The 20,186-nt window shown below is 38.8% G+C and overlaps 5 protein-coding genes across 5 annotated transcripts; 3 read left to right on the forward strand and 2 right to left on the reverse strand.

The window, feature by feature from the left end:
- Window positions 1-501: 501 nt before the first annotated feature.
- GCK72_003245 (uncharacterized protein) lies at window positions 502-786 on the forward strand (the record flags this gene model as incomplete). Its single annotated transcript, XM_053723912.1, has 1 exon — window positions 502-786. The coding sequence occupies one exon, from the start codon at window positions 502-504 to the stop codon at window positions 784-786; it is 285 nt and encodes a 94-aa protein (XP_053592557.1).
- Window positions 787-3,337: 2,551 nt separating this feature from the next.
- On the reverse strand, window positions 3,338-5,022 carry GCK72_003246 (uncharacterized protein; the record flags this gene model as incomplete). Its single annotated transcript, XM_053723913.1, has 3 exons — window positions 3,338-3,422; window positions 3,466-3,903; window positions 4,988-5,022. 3 exons carry the CDS (start codon window positions 5,020-5,022, stop codon window positions 3,338-3,340), a joined length of 558 nt encoding a protein of 185 aa, XP_053592558.1.
- A 5,402-nt stretch (window positions 5,023-10,424) lies between these two features.
- On the reverse strand, window positions 10,425-11,138 carry GCK72_003247 (uncharacterized protein; the record flags this gene model as incomplete). Its single annotated transcript, XM_053723914.1, has 2 exons — window positions 10,425-10,605; window positions 10,651-11,138. The coding sequence occupies 2 exons, from the start codon at window positions 11,136-11,138 to the stop codon at window positions 10,425-10,427; spliced, it is 669 nt and encodes a 222-aa protein (XP_053592559.1).
- An 887-nt stretch (window positions 11,139-12,025) lies between these two features.
- GCK72_003248 (uncharacterized protein) lies at window positions 12,026-12,739 on the forward strand (the record flags this gene model as incomplete). Its single annotated transcript, XM_053723915.1, has 2 exons — window positions 12,026-12,513; window positions 12,559-12,739. 2 exons carry the CDS (start codon window positions 12,026-12,028, stop codon window positions 12,737-12,739), a joined length of 669 nt encoding a protein of 222 aa, XP_053592560.1.
- A 5,402-nt stretch (window positions 12,740-18,141) lies between these two features.
- Window positions 18,142-19,826, forward strand: GCK72_003249 (uncharacterized protein; the record flags this gene model as incomplete). Its single annotated transcript, XM_053723916.1, has 3 exons — window positions 18,142-18,176; window positions 19,261-19,698; window positions 19,742-19,826. 3 exons carry the CDS (start codon window positions 18,142-18,144, stop codon window positions 19,824-19,826), a joined length of 558 nt encoding a protein of 185 aa, XP_053592561.1.
- Window positions 19,827-20,186: the final 360 nt, after the last annotated feature.

Below are 20,186 nucleotides of genomic sequence, written 5' to 3' on the forward strand. Positions count from 1 at the left end.
GCTTTCGTCACACGACACCTCGAAACCGAATAATGCTCTGAAAAAATTTGAGACACCCTTTTCACAGTACCGTAACTCTCGAAAGTGAGCAAACAAAAAACGATGTCGGAGCAATATATGGAGGTCCGACAGGTTCCCTCTTTGAAAATTGCAAAATTTCACCCCAATCTGGACCATCAATCATATAATCAGTTGTATCGGCTAGTGACGTCATTTTAGGTCTGAGTCCAAATGTCTCACGTGTTATAACTCAGTATGAAAACATGTCGTAACTTATTATGACTTGTCTTTTGGGAATTCAGGATTCAATCACAAGCTTTATAGAAATTAGGCACCGCCCTACTTTTCCAAGGTTCCTAGTCTCACTCTGTCTCCATTTTTTCTTTGAAAACAACACTCGTATTCTATTCCTCTTTGACGTAAGGAATATTCGAAGGAATTAAGGTATGTTCACTGTGAGATCAAATTTTCAGAATTTTTCATCAAAAAATCAATTTCCAGATGCAACCCACAGCCAATCGCCGCATACCAGACGAATTGTGGTTCTCTGTCTCCTTTTCACTCGTCTTTATTGGCAGCATCCTCGCAATCGGTTACATCTTCTGTCGCATCATCTGCAGTGAATCAATGGGTAACTGTCAAATCATTAAGTGTATGTCCTACTGGCTCTTGCCGTACGGTCTATTGATTGTCATCTTCGTTGTCTTCGCCGTCTCTGTGACGAGATACGGGAGACCAAGAAAGCTCGTGGCCTACTTGGAGGGTGGCGGATGGATTGAGGAATAAATTATTGTTTGTCTTGATATTGGAACACTTGGAATGCTACTATGAATAAACCAAATTTTTGTTTGAAAATCTTTTTTTTGGTAGATGTTGGGGCAACCACAAGAGTTTACACTGACCAAGAGTTTACAAAGACTAAGGTGATTGTAACTAGACTACCGTAATCCTCTGAGAAGATTCCTCCCGTACAGTAGTATCTTCCAGTGTATACATAGGTTCCTCCATTTTTGCTATTTGATGCCTATTACTCACTCCTAGACTGAGAAAAACTCAGAAGCTGATAATTAGTACATCACTCACCTGACTAGATGAGTGCTTCCTCAATAACAAGAATCACGACGGGTGACTAAACTTTTTGGACTTTTAATCAAATAATTTGTACTTTTATCTTTTGCAATAATAAGGAAGATAAAAAACACGTAGAAAATTAAGTAGACGCCCGGAAAGGGAGATTGAACAAGTCTCACTGACAGAATTGAAATCGCTACCTGAGATTGATCTGAATCTCTAGGTATTAAAGGTTATAAATACGGACGACTTCATGGAAAAGGCAGATGGGCGCGGGGCAGGAGGTGGGAGTTAAGAAGATTAGGAGAGACTGTGCTCGATTGTACTTTGTACATCTCCCACTTTCTTTTCCCCGCTTCCATCGGATATGATTCATAGGCTTTTAGTCTTGAATCATTCTTTCTATCTGTTTTAATTGAATTCTTTCACCCACACATTTCCTGTCTGGCTCCGCCTCTGACCAGTATAAAAGCACTGGCGAGAGCTTATCCTTTATCTTTTAATAAAGGTTTAATTACCCAAGTTTGAGGTGTTTCCTGTAATTGAAAGAGCACGTCCCTACCACTAACCAACGACTCAGCGCAGAGACCACTTGCCTGAATTCGGGCGGTATGGATGAGCGTGGTGGCAATAGGTGGTGCCGGTCCGACAGGTGCTCTACTTTCCTTCTGTTTACCTCTCATTTAATCCGGGTAAGTCATCAGTCATCCTGGTCATACGAATTTACAGCTAGAGAATGGCAACCGAAGTAAGGGAACTTTTTAAAACATTTAAAAAATATGGTCATTGTAAGTTACAGTGACCACGTGTAACACTTCCAATTGTCAAAAAAAGATACTTGCAAATTTACGGCGGGGCCGAAGGCCCGGCTTCAAAAAAAGTACCTATTTTTTACCAAATTTTTAGAATTTTTTTGAAATTTTATATTAAAAATTTCAATTTTTTGATGCATAACTATCGTTTGAATGAATTCTGAAGCATAGTCAAAAGTTCGACATTTTTGGCAAAAAATTCAAAAAATTTTTTAAAAAAATGCAAAAATGTTATTCAAGACGCAATCTGTACGGAGATGTTTTCAGTGGAAGACACTGCTTTTGAATGTCAAGAGACCTCAAGCTTGAGAAGTTGTGTCATTTTATTAATATAAGTAGTATGGTAGGTGAAATTTACCATGATGTCGTGAAATTTACCATGAGATTTTGTGAATGACGGCATTCGCGCTTGGCTTGAGACCGAAGGCTAGCCTGAGACTTGGCCAGAGTGAGAGCAAAACAGAGCCGAAAAATACGCTGAAGGTGCGCCAGATGATTGGACCTGTAGGGTCACATGGTAAAGTTCACGGTATCTAGCCTTCACTAAGCTATGAATTTCGCCATGAGATGCAAGGTGGCCATCCATAGGCACCCATATCAAAGGTTAGCCAGACCCGAGGTCAGAGGGAGAGCAAAAAGAAGCCAAAAATGTGCCGAAGGCGTGCAAGCAGGCCTGACCTATAGGGTCATATGGGCAAATTGACGACATTCAGCCTAACATCGGGTGAAGGTAATTTTGCCATGAGGTGCTGAAAGACTAGCCACTGACAACCAGCTTTAAGGCACCATCAGGTTCTCAGGGGTTCAAAAACTAACCAGAGCGAAGTCACTCACAGAGCTAAAAAACGCGTCGAAGGCGAGCCATATGGGTAAATTACCGACATCTGAATCACCGGTTTTGTGGTGATAATTCTACCATGAGATTGAAACATGACAAGAGCTCCAGGATCGAAACCTGACCAGAGCACGTCTTATGGCCGAATTTCACCACAAGATATAGCGTCTTATGAGCGCCAGCAGGTAAGTTAAGAACCGTCTTTCAGTAGTGGTAGTTTCAGATTTGACCAAGACCTAAAGCCCATCAAGGTGAGTTCGCCTGTTTTTCTGGTGATAGTTTTCATACATAGCGGGTCTATGGGGTGATAATTGCACAATCAAAAACCAAATTCAAAATTTTTCTTTTCTATTGTCTCTCTGAGCTGTTAAGAATTGGAGAGACCCACGCCTCACACAACCAGGCAAGGGTTGTGCGAGTTGAGGGCAAAGGTAATGGTGGTCATTGTCTTAGGCAGTTTTCGTCATTTTTATGGCGCATATGTTGTGTAGAGAGCCACAAGCACATGCGATTTCAATAAAATTTCATTTGTTTTTCATTAATTATCAACATTTTTGCTGTTTTATTCTTTAAAAAAACCAAATTATAGGCAGAGGAAACGAACAGACAATAGCAATATTTAGGCTTGAAGGGCTGCATCATTCGGTTGAGGAGAGATTGGCGATGGCGACTGTGGCAGGTTTTTACATGAAGAGCACGATGAGCTGAAAGATTTGAACAAATATTAACAAAGATAATGATAGTTACCTCGGAACTCTGGCAATAAACAGTTCAGAAATTGGATAGAAGCGGCCATACTTATCCTTCACAACAAATTGTTCATCAGTAATTTTACCCCTGCTCTGGGCGTTGGTATAGTTAAGCAAATTAACACTGTCTTGAACAGAGGGAACTTCGCTTGGGCACTTGGGAATCACATCAGGCCATTCAATAATTCGACCGTCTTCTTTATAGAAAATGGCTTCATCTCTTGCCATTAGATCCATTGTGAATCGTACATGAGCAGTATGCTGCATGAGATTTGAGGGCACACACAAAGGACGATATCTTATTTCTCTGTAAGCACGAGCTAGTAGACGACGACTTGTATACTGTTTGTCTCGAATGTCCTGAAGAGGGTCCATGCAATTGCAGTTGTTACCATGGTTACCGGGTTGTTTCAAATCTTGAGGCATTGTTGAAAATCTGTAAAAACAATTATAGAAAAGGAAGAGCCCAGAATAAGGTCACATACCACTATGCCGTAATAAATCACGAATGGCACGATTGTTTCACGTGACGGTTGAAAATATTGAAATATAGAACGAGAGAGTACATAGAGAAGAGACGAAGAGAACAAAGAGTGGTTAGAGAAATGATGACGTCATCATCCAAAAAGTAACAGCTGACTTTCGTTGAGGGGGATTCGAGAAATTCATAATTTGGGGCTCATTTTCACATTTTTACCGGATGGTAAGTGGTGACCTATTTCTGAGCTCTCTTGTTTTTTCTCTTTCATTTCTTTTCTTCATTTTGTTCTATTCTTCAGCTTTTTTTTCAGTTATGAAACGCAAAGCGCTCAACACTCACAATTCCCTAGGAGGACCACATCCACCAAGCAGACTTGAACCGAAGGCGAAAATGACAAAGAAAAAACCAAAAAGTCGATTAGTTGGAAAAGAAGAAGAAGAAATCAAAGATCACCCAAGTATGGAAAGAATCGACCAGAGAAAAGATCAAAATCAACCATCAACCAGTTCACCTCAGAATCAAGGAGAATTTTCAGAAGAAAAGGAAAGACCTTCAAATGCTAAACAAGCCAGAATAGTTTCGAAGCAGAGACTGAAGCGTAAGTCATAATGTGGATATAAATAATTTTAATTATTCATTTCAGATGGCAGGGGATCACGACGAAAAACACGATTCCGAGAATATGAAAGAAGCGAGACGTTTCCAACAGCCGAGGAAGAAGAGTTCTTCACAGAAAATGTGATAACTTCTAATGAACCACACTTTCGCAGACACAATAACCAGTTTCTTATTTCGGATACGGTTAGGATGAAATTCACCAATCTTGATGAAGTTAAAGACAACAAGATGCTTCATGTTCATGTGGCTAAACTTTTAGACATTTTTATCCGCAGAATGCTCAAAAAAGCTGGAGGAAATTTGAAAACAACCAAATATTGGCTTCAGTAAGTTTTTATAAGTTCCAATTTTTGCTGATGAGTAATTTTACAGATTGAACCATGATGGCTACACCGATAACGATGGCTTCTTCGTAACTCACAAAACATATGCCGTGGCGGATGGAGGGGCTATCATGAATACAATAGCAAAACAAATGCAATCAAATAAAGAGCTACGTTTAGATGAAAGCTTTACTGTTGCTATGAACGTTTTCAAGGATAAACAAGCACGACTACGAGGCCGGGGAACACATAATACTCGAAAAACTGATAAAATCGAAAAAATCAGAAAAGAAATATTGGTAAGGCATATTATCTTTTGTCAAATTATAATACTTTTCATAACAGAAACAACATTTTGGCGTTAGCCTCTGCAGGATTACGGGAATGAGTCATTGTCTACCAAAGGCACTTGCACTAGGAAAACTGGAAAGTGATATACAAACCACGACCAACGGAGACCAAAAACAGAAAATGGAAAAGTTTTATCGAAGTCTCGTAAGACCAGAGGTACTCTTGACATTTGATTGCTTGTAATATGTGTTTTTACAGATAACGTTTACATTCAAAAGCGAAGTTCAAGGAAAACTTGCCAGACAGCTTTTGGCCGATGCAGGGATGGATGTGAACAAAGAGGAGCATGACCGAAAAGATCTTCAAGAGCTTGCAAAATATCTTTCAAACTATCAAATAATATTGTGGACAGCGAACAATCAACATGCCGTCCCAACTGAAGAAAAGCGATACAACCAGGATGGAGACGGGTTCATTGGATTATTTTATTATGAAGGTCATTATGAACACGTCACCCACACCAAAGGAAAACATGCATCAAGGTAAGCTACCATCTTATCCCAAAGAAGATGTTTTTCAGATTTTGTTTCCAATGCTCTACTTTCGACGACGACCAGCACTACCGAAAATGTAAAGCCAAATGCAAGAGATGTGGCAGCACAGGATGCAAACACGAAGATGAGAACATTTATTGCAAAATTTGTAAAATTTACTTTCGAAGTAAAAATTGTTTTGATGCCCATCTCACTGCACAATCAAAGAAGGGAATACCGCATTGCAAGAAATATAGCAGGTGACTAATCAATTTGACCAACATTACTAAAGGCTTACAGATGCGAAAATTGTAATATAATTGATAGAGCAGAGAGGATCCGTGGAGAAACACACGTCTGTAAAGCAAAGGACTTCTGTTCTATATGCAGGGAGAAAGCATTGAAAGGACATACTTGTGCCCACCACGTCCCTGACGAGAAGGAAAAGTTGAAGAAGCGAGAAAACCAAACGCAATGGGCCATTATCGTCTATGATATGGAATGTATTGTGTCGGAGTCAGGAGAATTCAATGGTAAGGGACATCAACATTCAACGTTTAAATTCTTCTTTCAGGACATGTTGAAAGAGGGCCTAAGCACAAACCCAACTTTATTTGCGTAAGAATGATTTGCAGTGATTGTCGAGGAGAGGCAGGATGTCAATTATGTTTTCAACCATGGACCTACAGCTACAAGGATTTTCCGCCTTTCAAAAATAACAAACACGATTCTCCATTAGCTAGTTTTGCAGATTTCCTGCTACATAATCCGCGGGCAGCGGGTGCTTACATTATAGCACACAATGGTGGAAGGTATGTTTCAGTAATAAACTTTTTTCAATTTTCAGGAAATTTCCAGATATGACCATGTTATGTTGCTAGCAGAGCTCGATAGACAAGGAGGCACAAAGGCAAAAGAACCAAAAATTTTACTGAATGGAATGACAATCATTACGGCAGAGTTTGAATATGAAAAAAGAAAGCTGCATTTTCGTGATTCGTTTCAATACTTGCAAATGGGACTAGCCAAAATGCCTGGAGCTTTTGGCCTGGAGGGCGAGGCAAAGGGCTTTTTTCCTCATCTATACAACCATCCAGACAATTACAATAAGGAATTGAAGACTTTACCATCGAAAGAATACTATAGTCCACAATTCATGACACCATCCACAAGAAAGGAATTTGATGAGTGGTATGCCAAGTGCTATCATGATGGGTTCAAGCTACATGATGAGCTGCTAAAGTATTGCCAATCTGATGTACGTATTCTCACTTTAACGTTGATGGCTTTCATACAGGTAAGTAGACAAGGTTTTTATGAAACACTTTCTTGTTTTACAGATGTGTGAATCAACTTTCAATGGCTGGAACCCAATTGTGAATGGATGTACGATAGCGTCCTATGTCATGTTCGTATTGAAGCACGAATACATAAAAAAGGGAGATGTCGGATATATTCCCGAGAACGGTTATGGGGGAGGAAACAATTCAATGTTAGCGTTAAAGTATCTCCAATGGCTGGAGAAAATTGATCCAGCACTACATTTGAAGTACAAATTACGTGGAGGAGAAGTCAAAATTGAAGCAGATGGGCACTCTTACTATGCAGACGCTTTCAATGAGGCCACAAATGAAGTTTTTGAGGTATTTTTTTGTATACGAACCACTACCCACACACACACACACACATTGACCCCAAGGAAAACTGAACCTCACAACAAGTGAGGCGAAGGAAGCCTTTTTTCTCTATATTGCTCCGAATAATAACAATTTTCATGTAATTTTTCAGATTTATGGATGTGTATGGCACGGGTGCCCGAAGTGTTATCCGGATCGTGACAAGAAATGTCCAATGAAACCCAACAAGACAATGGAAGATTTGTATAAGGAAACCATAATGAGAGAAGAAGCTATTCAGAATGAGGGATTCAATATCAGTGCTGTTTGGGAATGTGAAATATACGAACAGATGGAGAAAGATAGAGAGATGCAAAAATTCTTTGAACTGGTAAGTTGAAATCAATAATTAAAATGACTGAGTCGTTTTTAGAATAAGTACGACCAAAGGCTTAAGCCTCGTGAAGCATTATATGGAGGAAGAACACAAGCATTTCGTTCAATGGCAGCAGCATTCGACGATATGCTTCTGAGTTATTTTGATTTCAATAGCTTATACCCATATCTTAATGCGGGAGGCACAGCTTACCCGCGAGGAAACCCTACTGTGGAGTTTGAAAACTTTCCCAGACTAGATGAACCGTTGAAACTGAAAGGTATGTCAACTTTTTTACCTTTTTATTAATAATTTCATTTTTTAGGAATTGTGTTTTGTGATGTTCTGCCCCCACAAGATGCAGCCATGGGATATTTACCTCAGAAAATAATGAAGAAGCTCATGTTTGTTCTATGTAGAACGTGTGCGAATGATCAGAATATTGAAGGAAAGTGTACACACACCAAGGTCTCTGAGCGATTTTTGACCGGAGTATGGTGCACAGATGAACTGAATAAGGCCATTTCCAAAGGGTACAAGGTACTCAAGTACCACGAAATCTGGCATTGGCCAGAAGAGGCATGGGTCAAAGGAGGATTCTTTGCTGATTACATCAAGCCATTATTGAAATTGAAGCATGAAAGCAGTGGATGGCCAAAGGAAAACATGACAGATATGGAAAAGAAAGCATACATCTCAAGAATATGGGAGATGGATGGAGTCAAACTGGATCCCTCAAAAATTAAAAAGAACAAAGCATTGCGAAGCCTTTGCAAAATATTCCTAAACTCTGCCTGGGGTAAGTAGATATTTGTTATTTTCTAATGTTTTACTTTTCTTTTTTCAGGAAAGTTCGCACAAAATCCAATGAAGACCGAGACAAGACTCGTCTACAACACTGATGGCCTTACAATGGCCAATTTTTTCAATGACCCCAATTTTGAACCGACAGGAATGCTTCCTTATGGAGAGCACAAGTATTTCATATCAAGAAGGCCCAAGAAAGATTTTCTCAAGGCATCACCATTTACAAATCTTGCTATCGCGGCAATCACAACATGTGCGGCCAGATTAAGACTTACTGAAGCTATAGAGAGAGTTGGAATAGAGAATATGATTTATTGTGGTAAGTGAATAAATGCTAGAAAGAATATAATTATCACGTTTTCAGATACCGACTCTGTGATTTTCAAACAGAAGAAAGACAGCGACCCTCTGGGGGACCTCAAAGGAGACAATTTGGGCTACTTAACTAATGAAATTCCACAAGGGAATGAACTGGTTGAAGCCGTAGCGATGGCTCCAAAAGTTTATGCGTTGAAGATAAGACACAAGGATGGCAGCTACAACTATACAGTCAAAGCAAAAGGAATGTGTTTGAACAGTGGAAACACAGGAAGTATCAACTTTGACACTATGAAAGAGAGTGTGAGTATCAGATGCGTATTATTTTGGCAAACTTATTCTTTTCAGATGAATACATTTATTCGAGATGGTATAGTAGCACCCATGGAGGGTGAGATGCTGACGTTCAAGAGAGGTGATAACGCGCTGGATGGTCTTTGGACATGCGCAATGAAGAAGCAACTCAACCCAAGGATGGATAAGGGACACTATGTGGATGGCGTTGTAGCACCATTTGGGCAACTCCCAGGAAACATACAATTGATCAATGATTATCCTTTCTGACATTGTAAATAAATATTGAATATAATTTTTCGTGAATATAGGAATATTTGACAGCAATTTGTGCACAATTCAAACACAATTCAAACACAATTTGCACAATCTTTGCACAATCTTTGCACAATCTTTGCACAATCTTTGCACAATTCAAACACAATTCAAACACAATCTTTACATGAAAAATTATACAGAAATCATTAACTTTTCAGTTAAAACGTGAAAAAATATTGAAATTTTACCTGTAAACACACTAATATTCAAGTTTCCGAGGCCTGCATTTCAGAGGATCTGCAATATTTTATAGGTATGGATAGATATTTCTGAACCGGGCACACATTTTCATCGATAGATGCAGATTTCTGGAGGCAAGAGGTGGCATTTTTGAAGGCCTAGTATACTTTTTAAGCACTGGGACACAGGTTATTGAGTCAGAAAGCTTACTTTTCATGTGCATTTACACTTTTTGAGAGCATATATGGTCACTTTGGAAGGGTTACTATACATTTTAAGCGCTGGCATGCACATTTTAGCTAATGATTATGTACATTTTAGCCAATGATTATGTACATTTTCAAAGTTCGCGCCTATGTAAAACCTAATTTTCAATGGTAGACAATGCCTTGTTGTGATGGGGCCTCACGAAAAAACGCTGCTTTCTAGTAGAAAAATAGAAAAAATTACTGACATGAGCACTGTTTTCGAATTAATACTATTAATGTGATGGCGAAGCATAGGTATTGATGAGACTTTGATATGTGAAATTCACTATGCTGAGAAGAATCAGGCATATGTTTGAAGAATGAGCACATATATTCCAAAGCAGAGGCCTGTCAACCCGTGTACATGCACATAAATCGCGCACAGACACATGTTCTGGGGGCGCGTAAGAACATTATTTATGATGACTAGTCACATTTTGAGAAAAAATGGAGAAATTTTCGGCATTATTGCGTAAAGAATAGAACAATAACACAATTTTATTGACGAATTAAATAAAATCAGAAAAATAAGGAAAAAATATGTCACAACACAATTATTCATTCATTGATCTGACAATTGGTAGCATATTGTTCATCTCGTTCCGGAGCAACATGTCACGAGGGCGGTGAGCGCTACGAGGAATTGAAGCATCAGACGAAGGCGTAGACCATCTCATGCAGCTGTCTCGTTTCTTCTGAGCACGAACTTCTCTATCGCTTTGCATAGCCGCTGGTCTGTAACATGTTATGTATTGGAGGTGAAGAGAATGTTGGGGTTACCTTGGAACTCTGACAATGAACAACTCCGAAACAGGGTAAGCAGCACCACATCCATTGATCACGACATATTGATTGTCATCAATCTTATAGCACCATTTAGCCACAAAGTATTGGAAAAGGTTGAGGTTTCCCTGTCCACATTGAACTTCTGTTGGCCGAAGTGGAGTTACATAACAACCAACCAAGACCTCCCCAGCTCGGCTGTAAAACACGGCTTGATCAGAAGTCAGTTGGTCCAAACAACCACGAATGTATTCCAAATCTGTTCGGCGATTAACATCAGGACAAAGAGGAAGGTATCCAATTTTCTTTAAAGCGCAATACATCTTGTGAATTTCCTTGTAAGTGGATTGTTTGAATTCACGAAAACGATTCTCGCATACTTGATGGTTCAGCGTCTTTAAGTCGGAAGCATTGCTGTCTAGTTTGGGTGTCACATCTCTCAAATCTTCGCATTTATCGAAACCTTCGCACGAATCCGAATCCATAAAGTCACAATAAATTCCCACGAGAGCCACGAATATAGGTAACCTCTCTTGATGGCGTCAAAATATAAGAATGAACAAAGTCAAAAAATGAAGAACTATAGGAGAGAGAGTGAGAGACGCAGAGAAAGAGACGCTGGGATACATACCTACATCATAGCAAAATGTAAATCCTATAAGGCAATTCTTGATTTAGAAAATTTAAATTATATCTCCAAATTACTATTTTTCACATTATCCATTCTTTCATGTACTTTTAAAGAATTAAAATTTTTTTTTTTTATAATATTATTTCTATTTTTATTTTGAAAATTTCCCGGAAAATATCATACTTTCCCCATTTTCTTCAACACATTGAAATTGTTCACCAACTGACACATAACTGCGAGTAGATTGGAAAGAAGAATTCAGGGACGGGGACACGTCAGCTGTCATACGCAAATTTCCGGGTGTGTCATTTTCTCCGAGGGCGTACGATAAATTCGGGTCTCTCATCCCAATCTACTCGCAGTTATGTGTCAGTTGGTGAACAATTTCAATGTGTTGAAGAAAATGGGGAAAGTATGATATTTTCCGGGAAATTTTCAAAATAAAAATAGAAATAATATTATAAAAAAAAAAAATTTTAATTCTTTAAAAGTACATGAAAGAATGGATAATGTGAAAAATAGTAATTTGGAGATATAATTTAAATTTTCTAAATCAAGAATTGCCTTATAGGATTTACATTTTGCTATGATGTAGGTATGTATCCCAGCGTCTCTTTCTCTGCGTCTCTCACTCTCTCTCCTATAGTTCTTCATTTTTTGACTTTGTTCATTCTTATATTTTGACGCCATCAAGAGAGGTTACCTATATTCGTGGCTCTCGTGGGAATTTATTGTGACTTTATGGATTCGGATTCGTGCGAAGGTTTCGATAAATGCGAAGATTTGAGAGATGTGACACCCAAACTAGACAGCAATGCTTCCGACTTAAAGACGCTGAACCATCAAGTATGCGAGAATCGTTTTCGTGAATTCAAACAATCCACTTACAAGGAAATTCACAAGATGTATTGCGCTTTAAAGAAAATTGGATACCTTCCTCTTTGTCCTGATGTTAATCGCCGAACAGATTTGGAATACATTCGTGGTTGTTTGGACCAACTGACTTCTGATCAAGCCGTGTTTTACAGCCGAGCTGGGGAGGTCTTGGTTGGTTGTTATGTAACTCCACTTCGGCCAACAGAAGTTCAATGTGGACAGGGAAACCTCAACCTTTTCCAATACTTTGTGGCTAAATGGTGCTATAAGATTGATGACAATCAATATGTCGTGATCAATGGATGTGGTGCTGCTTACCCTGTTTCGGAGTTGTTCATTGTCAGAGTTCCAAGGTAACCCCAACATTCTCTTCACCTCCAATACATAACATGTTACAGACCAGCGGCTATGCAAAGCGATAGAGAAGTTCGTGCTCAGAAGAAACGAGACAGCTGCATGAGATGGTCTACGCCTTCGTCTGATGCTTCAATTCCTCGTAGCGCTCACCGCCCTCGTGACATGTTGCTCCGGAACGAGATGAACAATATGCTACCAATTGTCAGATCAATGAATGAATAATTGTGTTGTGACATATTTTTTCCTTATTTTTCTGATTTTATTTAATTCGTCAATAAAATTGTGTTATTGTTCTATTCTTTACGCAATAATGCCGAAAATTTCTCCATTTTTTCTCAAAATGTGACTAGTCATCATAAATAATGTTCTTACGCGCCCCCAGAACATGTGTCTGTGCGCGATTTATGTGCATGTACACGGGTTGACAGGCCTCTGCTTTGGAATATATGTGCTCATTCTTCAAACATATGCCTGATTCTTCTCAGCATAGTGAATTTCACATATCAAAGTCTCATCAATACCTATGCTTCGCCATCACATTAATAGTATTAATTCGAAAACAGTGCTCATGTCAGTAATTTTTTCTATTTTTCTACTAGAAAGCAGCGTTTTTTCGTGAGGCCCCATCACAACAAGGCATTGTCTACCATTGAAAATTAGGTTTTACATAGGCGCGAACTTTGAAAATGTACATAATCATTGGCTAAAATGTACATAATCATTAGCTAAAATGTGCATGCCAGCGCTTAAAATGTATAGTAACCCTTCCAAAGTGACCATATATGCTCTCAAAAAGTGTAAATGCACATGAAAAGTAAGCTTTCTGACTCAATAACCTGTGTCCCAGTGCTTAAAAAGTATACTAGGCCTTCAAAAATGCCACCTCTTGCCTCCAGAAATCTGCATCTATCGATGAAAATGTGTGCCCGGTTCAGAAATATCTATCCATACCTATAAAATATTGCAGATCCTCTGAAATGCAGGCCTCGGAAACTTGAATATTAGTGTGTTTACAGGTAAAATTTCAATATTTTTTCACGTTTTAACTGAAAAGTTAATGATTTCTGTATAATTTTTCATGTAAAGATTGTGTTTGAATTGTGTTTGAATTGTGCAAAGATTGTGCAAAGATTGTGCAAAGATTGTGCAAAGATTGTGCAAATTGTGTTTGAATTGTGTTTGAATTGTGCACAAATTGCTGTCAAATATTCCTATATTCACGAAAAATTATATTCAATATTTATTTACAATGTCAGAAAGGATAATCATTGATCAATTGTATGTTTCCTGGGAGTTGCCCAAATGGTGCTACAACGCCATCCACATAGTGTCCCTTATCCATCCTTGGGTTGAGTTGCTTCTTCATTGCGCATGTCCAAAGACCATCCAGCGCGTTATCACCTCTCTTGAACGTCAGCATCTCACCCTCCATGGGTGCTACTATACCATCTCGAATAAATGTATTCATCTGAAAAGAATAAGTTTGCCAAAATAATACGCATCTGATACTCACACTCTCATTCATAGTGTCAAAGTTGATACTTCCTGTGTTTCCACTGTTCAAACACATTCCTTTTGCTTTGACTGTATAGTTGTAGCTGCCATCCTTGTGTCTTATCTTCAACGCATAAACTTTTGGAGCCATCGCTACGGCTTCAACCAGTTCATTCCCTTGTGGAATTTCATTAGTTAAGTAGCCCAAATTGTCTCCTTTGAGGTCCCCCAGAGGGTCGCTGTCTTTCTTCTGTTTGAAAATCACAGAGTCGGTATCTGAAAACGTGATAATTATATTCTTTCTAGCATTTATTCACTTACCACAATAAATCATATTCTCTATTCCAACTCTCTCTATAGCTTCAGTAAGTCTTAATCTGGCCGCACATGTTGTGATTGCCGCGATAGCAAGATTTGTAAATGGTGATGCCTTGAGAAAATCTTTCTTGGGCCTTCTTGATATGAAATACTTGTGCTCTCCATAAGGAAGCATTCCTGTCGGTTCAAAATTGGGGTCATTGAAAAAATTGGCCATTGTAAGGCCATCAGTGTTGTAGACGAGTCTTGTCTCGGTCTTCATTGGATTTTGTGCGAACTTTCCTGAAAAAAGAAAAGTAAAACATTAGAAAATAACAAATATCTACTTACCCCAGGCAGAGTTTAGGAATATTTTGCAAAGGCTTCGCAATGCTTTGTTCTTTTTAATTTTTGAGGGATCCAGTTTGACTCCATCCATCTCCCATATTCTTGAGATGTATGCTTTCTTTTCCATATCTGTCATGTTTTCCTTTGGCCATCCACTGCTTTCATGCTTCAATTTCAATAATGGCTTGATGTAATCAGCAAAGAATCCTCCTTTGACCCATGCCTCTTCTGGCCAATGCCAGATTTCGTGGTACTTGAGTACCTTGTACCCTTTGGAAATGGCCTTATTCAGTTCATCTGTGCACCATACTCCGGTCAAAAATCGCTCAGAGACCTTGGTGTGTGTACACTTTCCTTCAATATTCTGATCATTCGCACACGTTCTACATAGAACAAACATGAGCTTCTTCATTATTTTCTGAGGTAAATATCCCATGGCTGCATCTTGTGGGGGCAGAACATCACAAAACACAATTCCTAAAAAATGAAATTATTAATAAAAAGGTAAAAAAGTTGACATACCTTTCAGTTTCAACGGTTCATCTAGTCTGGGAAAGTTTTCAAACTCCACAGTAGGGTTTCCTCGCGGGTAAGCTGTGCCTCCCGCATTAAGATATGGGTATAAGCTATTGAAATCAAAATAACTCAGAAGCATATCGTCGAATGCTGCTGCCATTGAACGAAATGCTTGTGTTCTTCCTCCATATAATGCTTCACGAGGCTTAAGCCTTTGGTCGTACTTATTCTAAAAACGACTCAGTCATTTTAATTATTGATTTCAACTTACCAGTTCAAAGAATTTTTGCATCTCTCTATCTTTCTCCATCTGTTCGTATATTTCACATTCCCAAACAGCACTGATATTGAATCCCTCATTCTGAATAGCTTCTTCTCTCATTATGGTTTCCTTATACAAATCTTCCATTGTCTTGTTGGGTTTCATTGGACATTTCTTGTCACGATCCGGATAACACTTCGGGCACCCGTGCCATACACATCCATAAATCTGAAAAATTACATGAAAATTGTTATTATTCGGAGCAATATAGAGAAAAAAGGCTTCCTTCGCCTCACTTGTTGTGAGGTTCAGTTTTCCTTGGGGTCAATGTGTGTGTGTGTGTGTGGGTAGTGGTTCGTATACAAAAAAATACCTCAAAAACTTCATTTGTGGCCTCATTGAAAGCGTCTGCATAGTAAGAGTGCCCATCTGCTTCAATTTTGACTTCTCCTCCACGTAATTTGTACTTCAAATGTAGTGCTGGATCAATTTTCTCCAGCCATTGGAGATACTTTAACGCTAACATTGAATTGTTTCCTCCCCCATAACCGTTCTCGGGAATATATCCGACATCTCCCTTTTTTATGTATTCGTGCTTCAATACGAACATGACATAGGACGCTATCGTACATCCATTCACAATTGGGTTCCAGCCATTGAAAGTTGATTCACACATCTGTAAAACAAGAAAGTGTTTCATAAAAACCTTGTCTACTTACCTGTATGAAAGCCATCAACGTTAAAGTGAGAATACGTACATCAGATTGGCAATACTTTAGCAGCTCATCATGTAGCTTGAACCCATCATGATAGCACTTGGCATACCACTCATCAAATTCCTTTCTTGTGGATGGTGTCATGAATTGTGGACTATAGTATTCTTTCGATGGTAAAGTCTTCAATTCCTTATTGTAATTGTCTGGATGGTTGTATAGATGAGGAAAAAAGCCCTTTGCCTCGCCCTCCAGGCCAAAAGCTCCAGGCATTTTGGCTAGTCCCATTTGCAAGTATTGAAACGAATCACGAAAATGCAGCTTTCTTTTTTCATATTCAAACTCTGCCGTAATGATTGTCATTCCATTCAGTAAAATTTTTGGTTCTTTTGCCTTTGTGCCTCCTTGTCTATCGAGCTCTGCTAGCAACATAACATGGTCATATCTGGAAATTTCCTGAAAATTGAAAAAAGTTTATTACTGAAACATACCTTCCACCATTGTGTGCTATAATGTAAGCACCCGCTGCCCGCGGATTATGTAGCAGGAAATCTGCAAAACTAGCTAATGGAGAATCGTGTTTGTTATTTTTGAAAGGCGGAAAATCCTTGTAGCTGTAGGTCCATGGTTGAAAACATAATTGACATCCTGCCTCTCCTCGACAATCACTGCAAATCATTCTTACGCAAATAAAGTTGGGTTTGTGCTTAGGCCCTCTTTCAACATGTCCTGAAAGAAGAATTTAAACGTTGAATGTTGATGTCCCTTACCATTGAATTCTCCTGACTCCGACACAATACATTCCATATCATAGACGATAATGGCCCATTGCGTTTGGTTTTCTCGCTTCTTCAACTTTTCCTTCTCGTCAGGGACGTGGTGGGCACAAGTATGTCCTTTCAATGCTTTCTCCCTGCATATAGAACAGAAGTCCTTTGCTTTACAGACGTGTGTTTCTCCACGGATCCTCTCTGCTCTATCAATTATATTACAATTTTCGCATCTGTAAGCCTTTAGTAATGTTGGTCAAATTGATTAGTCACCTGCTATATTTCTTGCAATGCGGTATTCCCTTCTTTGATTGTGCAGTGAGATGGGCATCAAAACAATTTTTACTTCGAAAGTAAATTTTACAAATTTTGCAATAAATGTTCTCATCTTCGTGTTTGCATCCTGTGCTGCCACATCTCTTGCATTTGGCTTTACATTTTCGGTAGTGCTGGTCGTCGTCGAAAGTAGAGCATTGGAAACAAAATCTGAAAAACATCTTCTTTGGGATAAGATGGTAGCTTACCTTGATGCATGTTTTCCTTTGGTGTGGGTGACGTGTTCATAATGACCTTCATAATAAAATAATCCAATGAACCCGTCTCCATCCTGGTTGTATCGCTTTTCTTCAGTTGGGACGGCATGTTGATTGTTCGCTGTCCACAATATTATTTGATAGTTTGAAAGATATTTTGCAAGCTCTTGAAGATCTTTTCGGTCATGCTCCTCTTTGTTCACATCCATCCCTGCATCGGCCAAAAGCTGTCTGGCAAGTTTTCCTTGAACTTCGCTTTTGAATGTAAACGTTATCTGTAAAAACACATATTACAAGCAATCAAATGTCAAGAGTACCTCTGGTCTTACGAGACTTCGATAAAACTTTTCCATTTTCTGTTTTTGGTCTCCGTTGGTCGTGGTTTGTATATCACTTTCCAGTTTTCCTAGTGCAAGTGCCTTTGGTAGACAATGACTCATTCCCGTAATCCTGCAGAGGCTAACGCCAAAATGTTGTTTCTGTTATGAAAAGTATTATAATTTGACAAAAGATAATATGCCTTACCAATATTTCTTTTCTGATTTTTTCGATTTTATCAGTTTTTCGAGTATTATGTGTTCCCCGGCCTCGTAGTCGTGCTTGTTTATCCTTGAAAACGTTCATAGCAACAGTAAAGCTTTCATCTAAACGTAGCTCTTTATTTGATTGCATTTGTTTTGCTATTGTATTCATGATAGCCCCTCCATCCGCCACGGCATATGTTTTGTGAGTTACGAAGAAGCCATCGTTATCGGTGTAGCCATCATGGTTCAATCTGTAAAATTACTCATCAGCAAAAATTGGAACTTATAAAAACTTACTGAAGCCAATATTTGGTTGTTTTCAAATTTCCTCCAGCTTTTTTGAGCATTCTGCGGATAAAAATGTCTAAAAGTTTAGCCACATGAACATGAAGCATCTTGTTGTCTTTAACTTCATCAAGATTGGTGAATTTCATCCTAACCGTATCCGAAATAAGAAACTGGTTATTGTGTCTGCGAAAGTGTGGTTCATTAGAAGTTATCACATTTTCTGTGAAGAACTCTTCTTCCTCGGCTGTTGGAAACGTCTCGCTTCTTTCATATTCTCGGAATCGTGTTTTTCGTCGTGATCCCCTGCCATCTGAAATGAATAATTAAAATTATTTATATCCACATTATGACTTACGCTTCAGTCTCTGCTTCGAAACTATTCTGGCTTGTTTAGCATTTGAAGGTCTTTCCTTTTCTTCTGAAAATTCTCCTTGATTCTGAGGTGAACTGGTTGATGGTTGATTTTGATCTTTTCTCTGGTCGATTCTTTCCATACTTGGGTGATCTTTGATTTCTTCTTCTTCTTTTCCAACTAATCGACTTTTTGGTTTTTTCTTTGTCATTTTCGCCTTCGGTTCAAGTCTGCTTGGTGGATGTGGTCCTCCTAGGGAATTGTGAGTGTTGAGCGCTTTGCGTTTCATAACTGAAAAAAAAGCTGAAGAATAGAACAAAATGAAGAAAAGAAATGAAAGAGAAAAAACAAGAGAGCTCAGAAATAGGTCACCACTTACCATCCGGTAAAAATGTGAAAATGAGCCCCAAATTATGAATTTCTCGAATCCCCCTCAACGAAAGTCAGCTGTTACTTTTTGGATGATGACGTCATCATTTCTCTAACCACTCTTTGTTCTCTTCGTCTCTTCTCTATGTACTCTCTCGTTCTATATTTCAATATTTTCAACCGTCACGTGAAACAATCGTGCCATTCGTGATTTATTACGGCATAGTGGTATGTGACCTTATTCTGGGCTCTTCCTTTTCTATAATTGTTTTTACAGATTTTCAACAATGCCTCAAGATTTGAAACAACCCGGTAACCATGGTAACAACTGCAATTGCATGGACCCTCTTCAGGACATTCGAGACAAACAGTATACAAGTCGTCGTCTACTAGCTCGTGCTTACAGAGAAATAAGATATCGTCCTTTGTGTGTGCCCTCAAATCTCATGCAGCATACTGCTCATGTACGATTCACAATGGATCTAATGGCAAGAGATGAAGCCATTTTCTATAAAGAAGACGGTCGAATTATTGAATGGCCTGATGTGATTCCCAAGTGCCCAAGCGAAGTTCCCTCTGTTCAAGACAGTGTTAATTTGCTTAACTATACCAACGCCCAGAGCAGGGGTAAAATTACTGATGAACAATTTGTTGTGAAGGATAAGTATGGCCGCTTCTATCCAATTTCTGAACTGTTTATTGCCAGAGTTCCGAGGTAACTATCATTATCTTTGTTAATATTTGTTCAAATCTTTCAGCTCATCGTGCTCTTCATGTAAAAACCTGCCACAGTCGCCATCGCCAATCTCTCCTCAACCGAATGATGCAGCCCTTCAAGCCTAAATATTGCTATTGTCTGTTCGTTTCCTCTGCCTATAATTTGGTTTTTTTAAAGAATAAAACAGCAAAAATGTTGATAATTAATGAAAAACAAATGAAATTTTATTGAAATCGCATGTGCTTGTGGCTCTCTACACAACATATGCGCCATAAAAATGACGAAAACTGCCTAAGACAATGACCACCATTACCTTTGCCCTCAACTCGCACAACCCTTGCCTGGTTGTGTGAGGCGTGGGTCTCTCCAATTCTTAACAGCTCAGAGAGACAATAGAAAAGAAAAATTTTGAATTTGGTTTTTGATTGTGCAATTATCACCCCATAGACCCGCTATGTATGAAAACTATCACCAGAAAAACAGGC

Source organism: Caenorhabditis remanei, chromosome I (genome assembly GCF_010183535.1).
Source record: "Caenorhabditis remanei strain PX506 chromosome I, whole genome shotgun sequence".
In the NCBI taxonomy this organism is placed as follows: domain Eukaryota; kingdom Metazoa; phylum Nematoda; class Chromadorea; order Rhabditida; family Rhabditidae; genus Caenorhabditis; species Caenorhabditis remanei.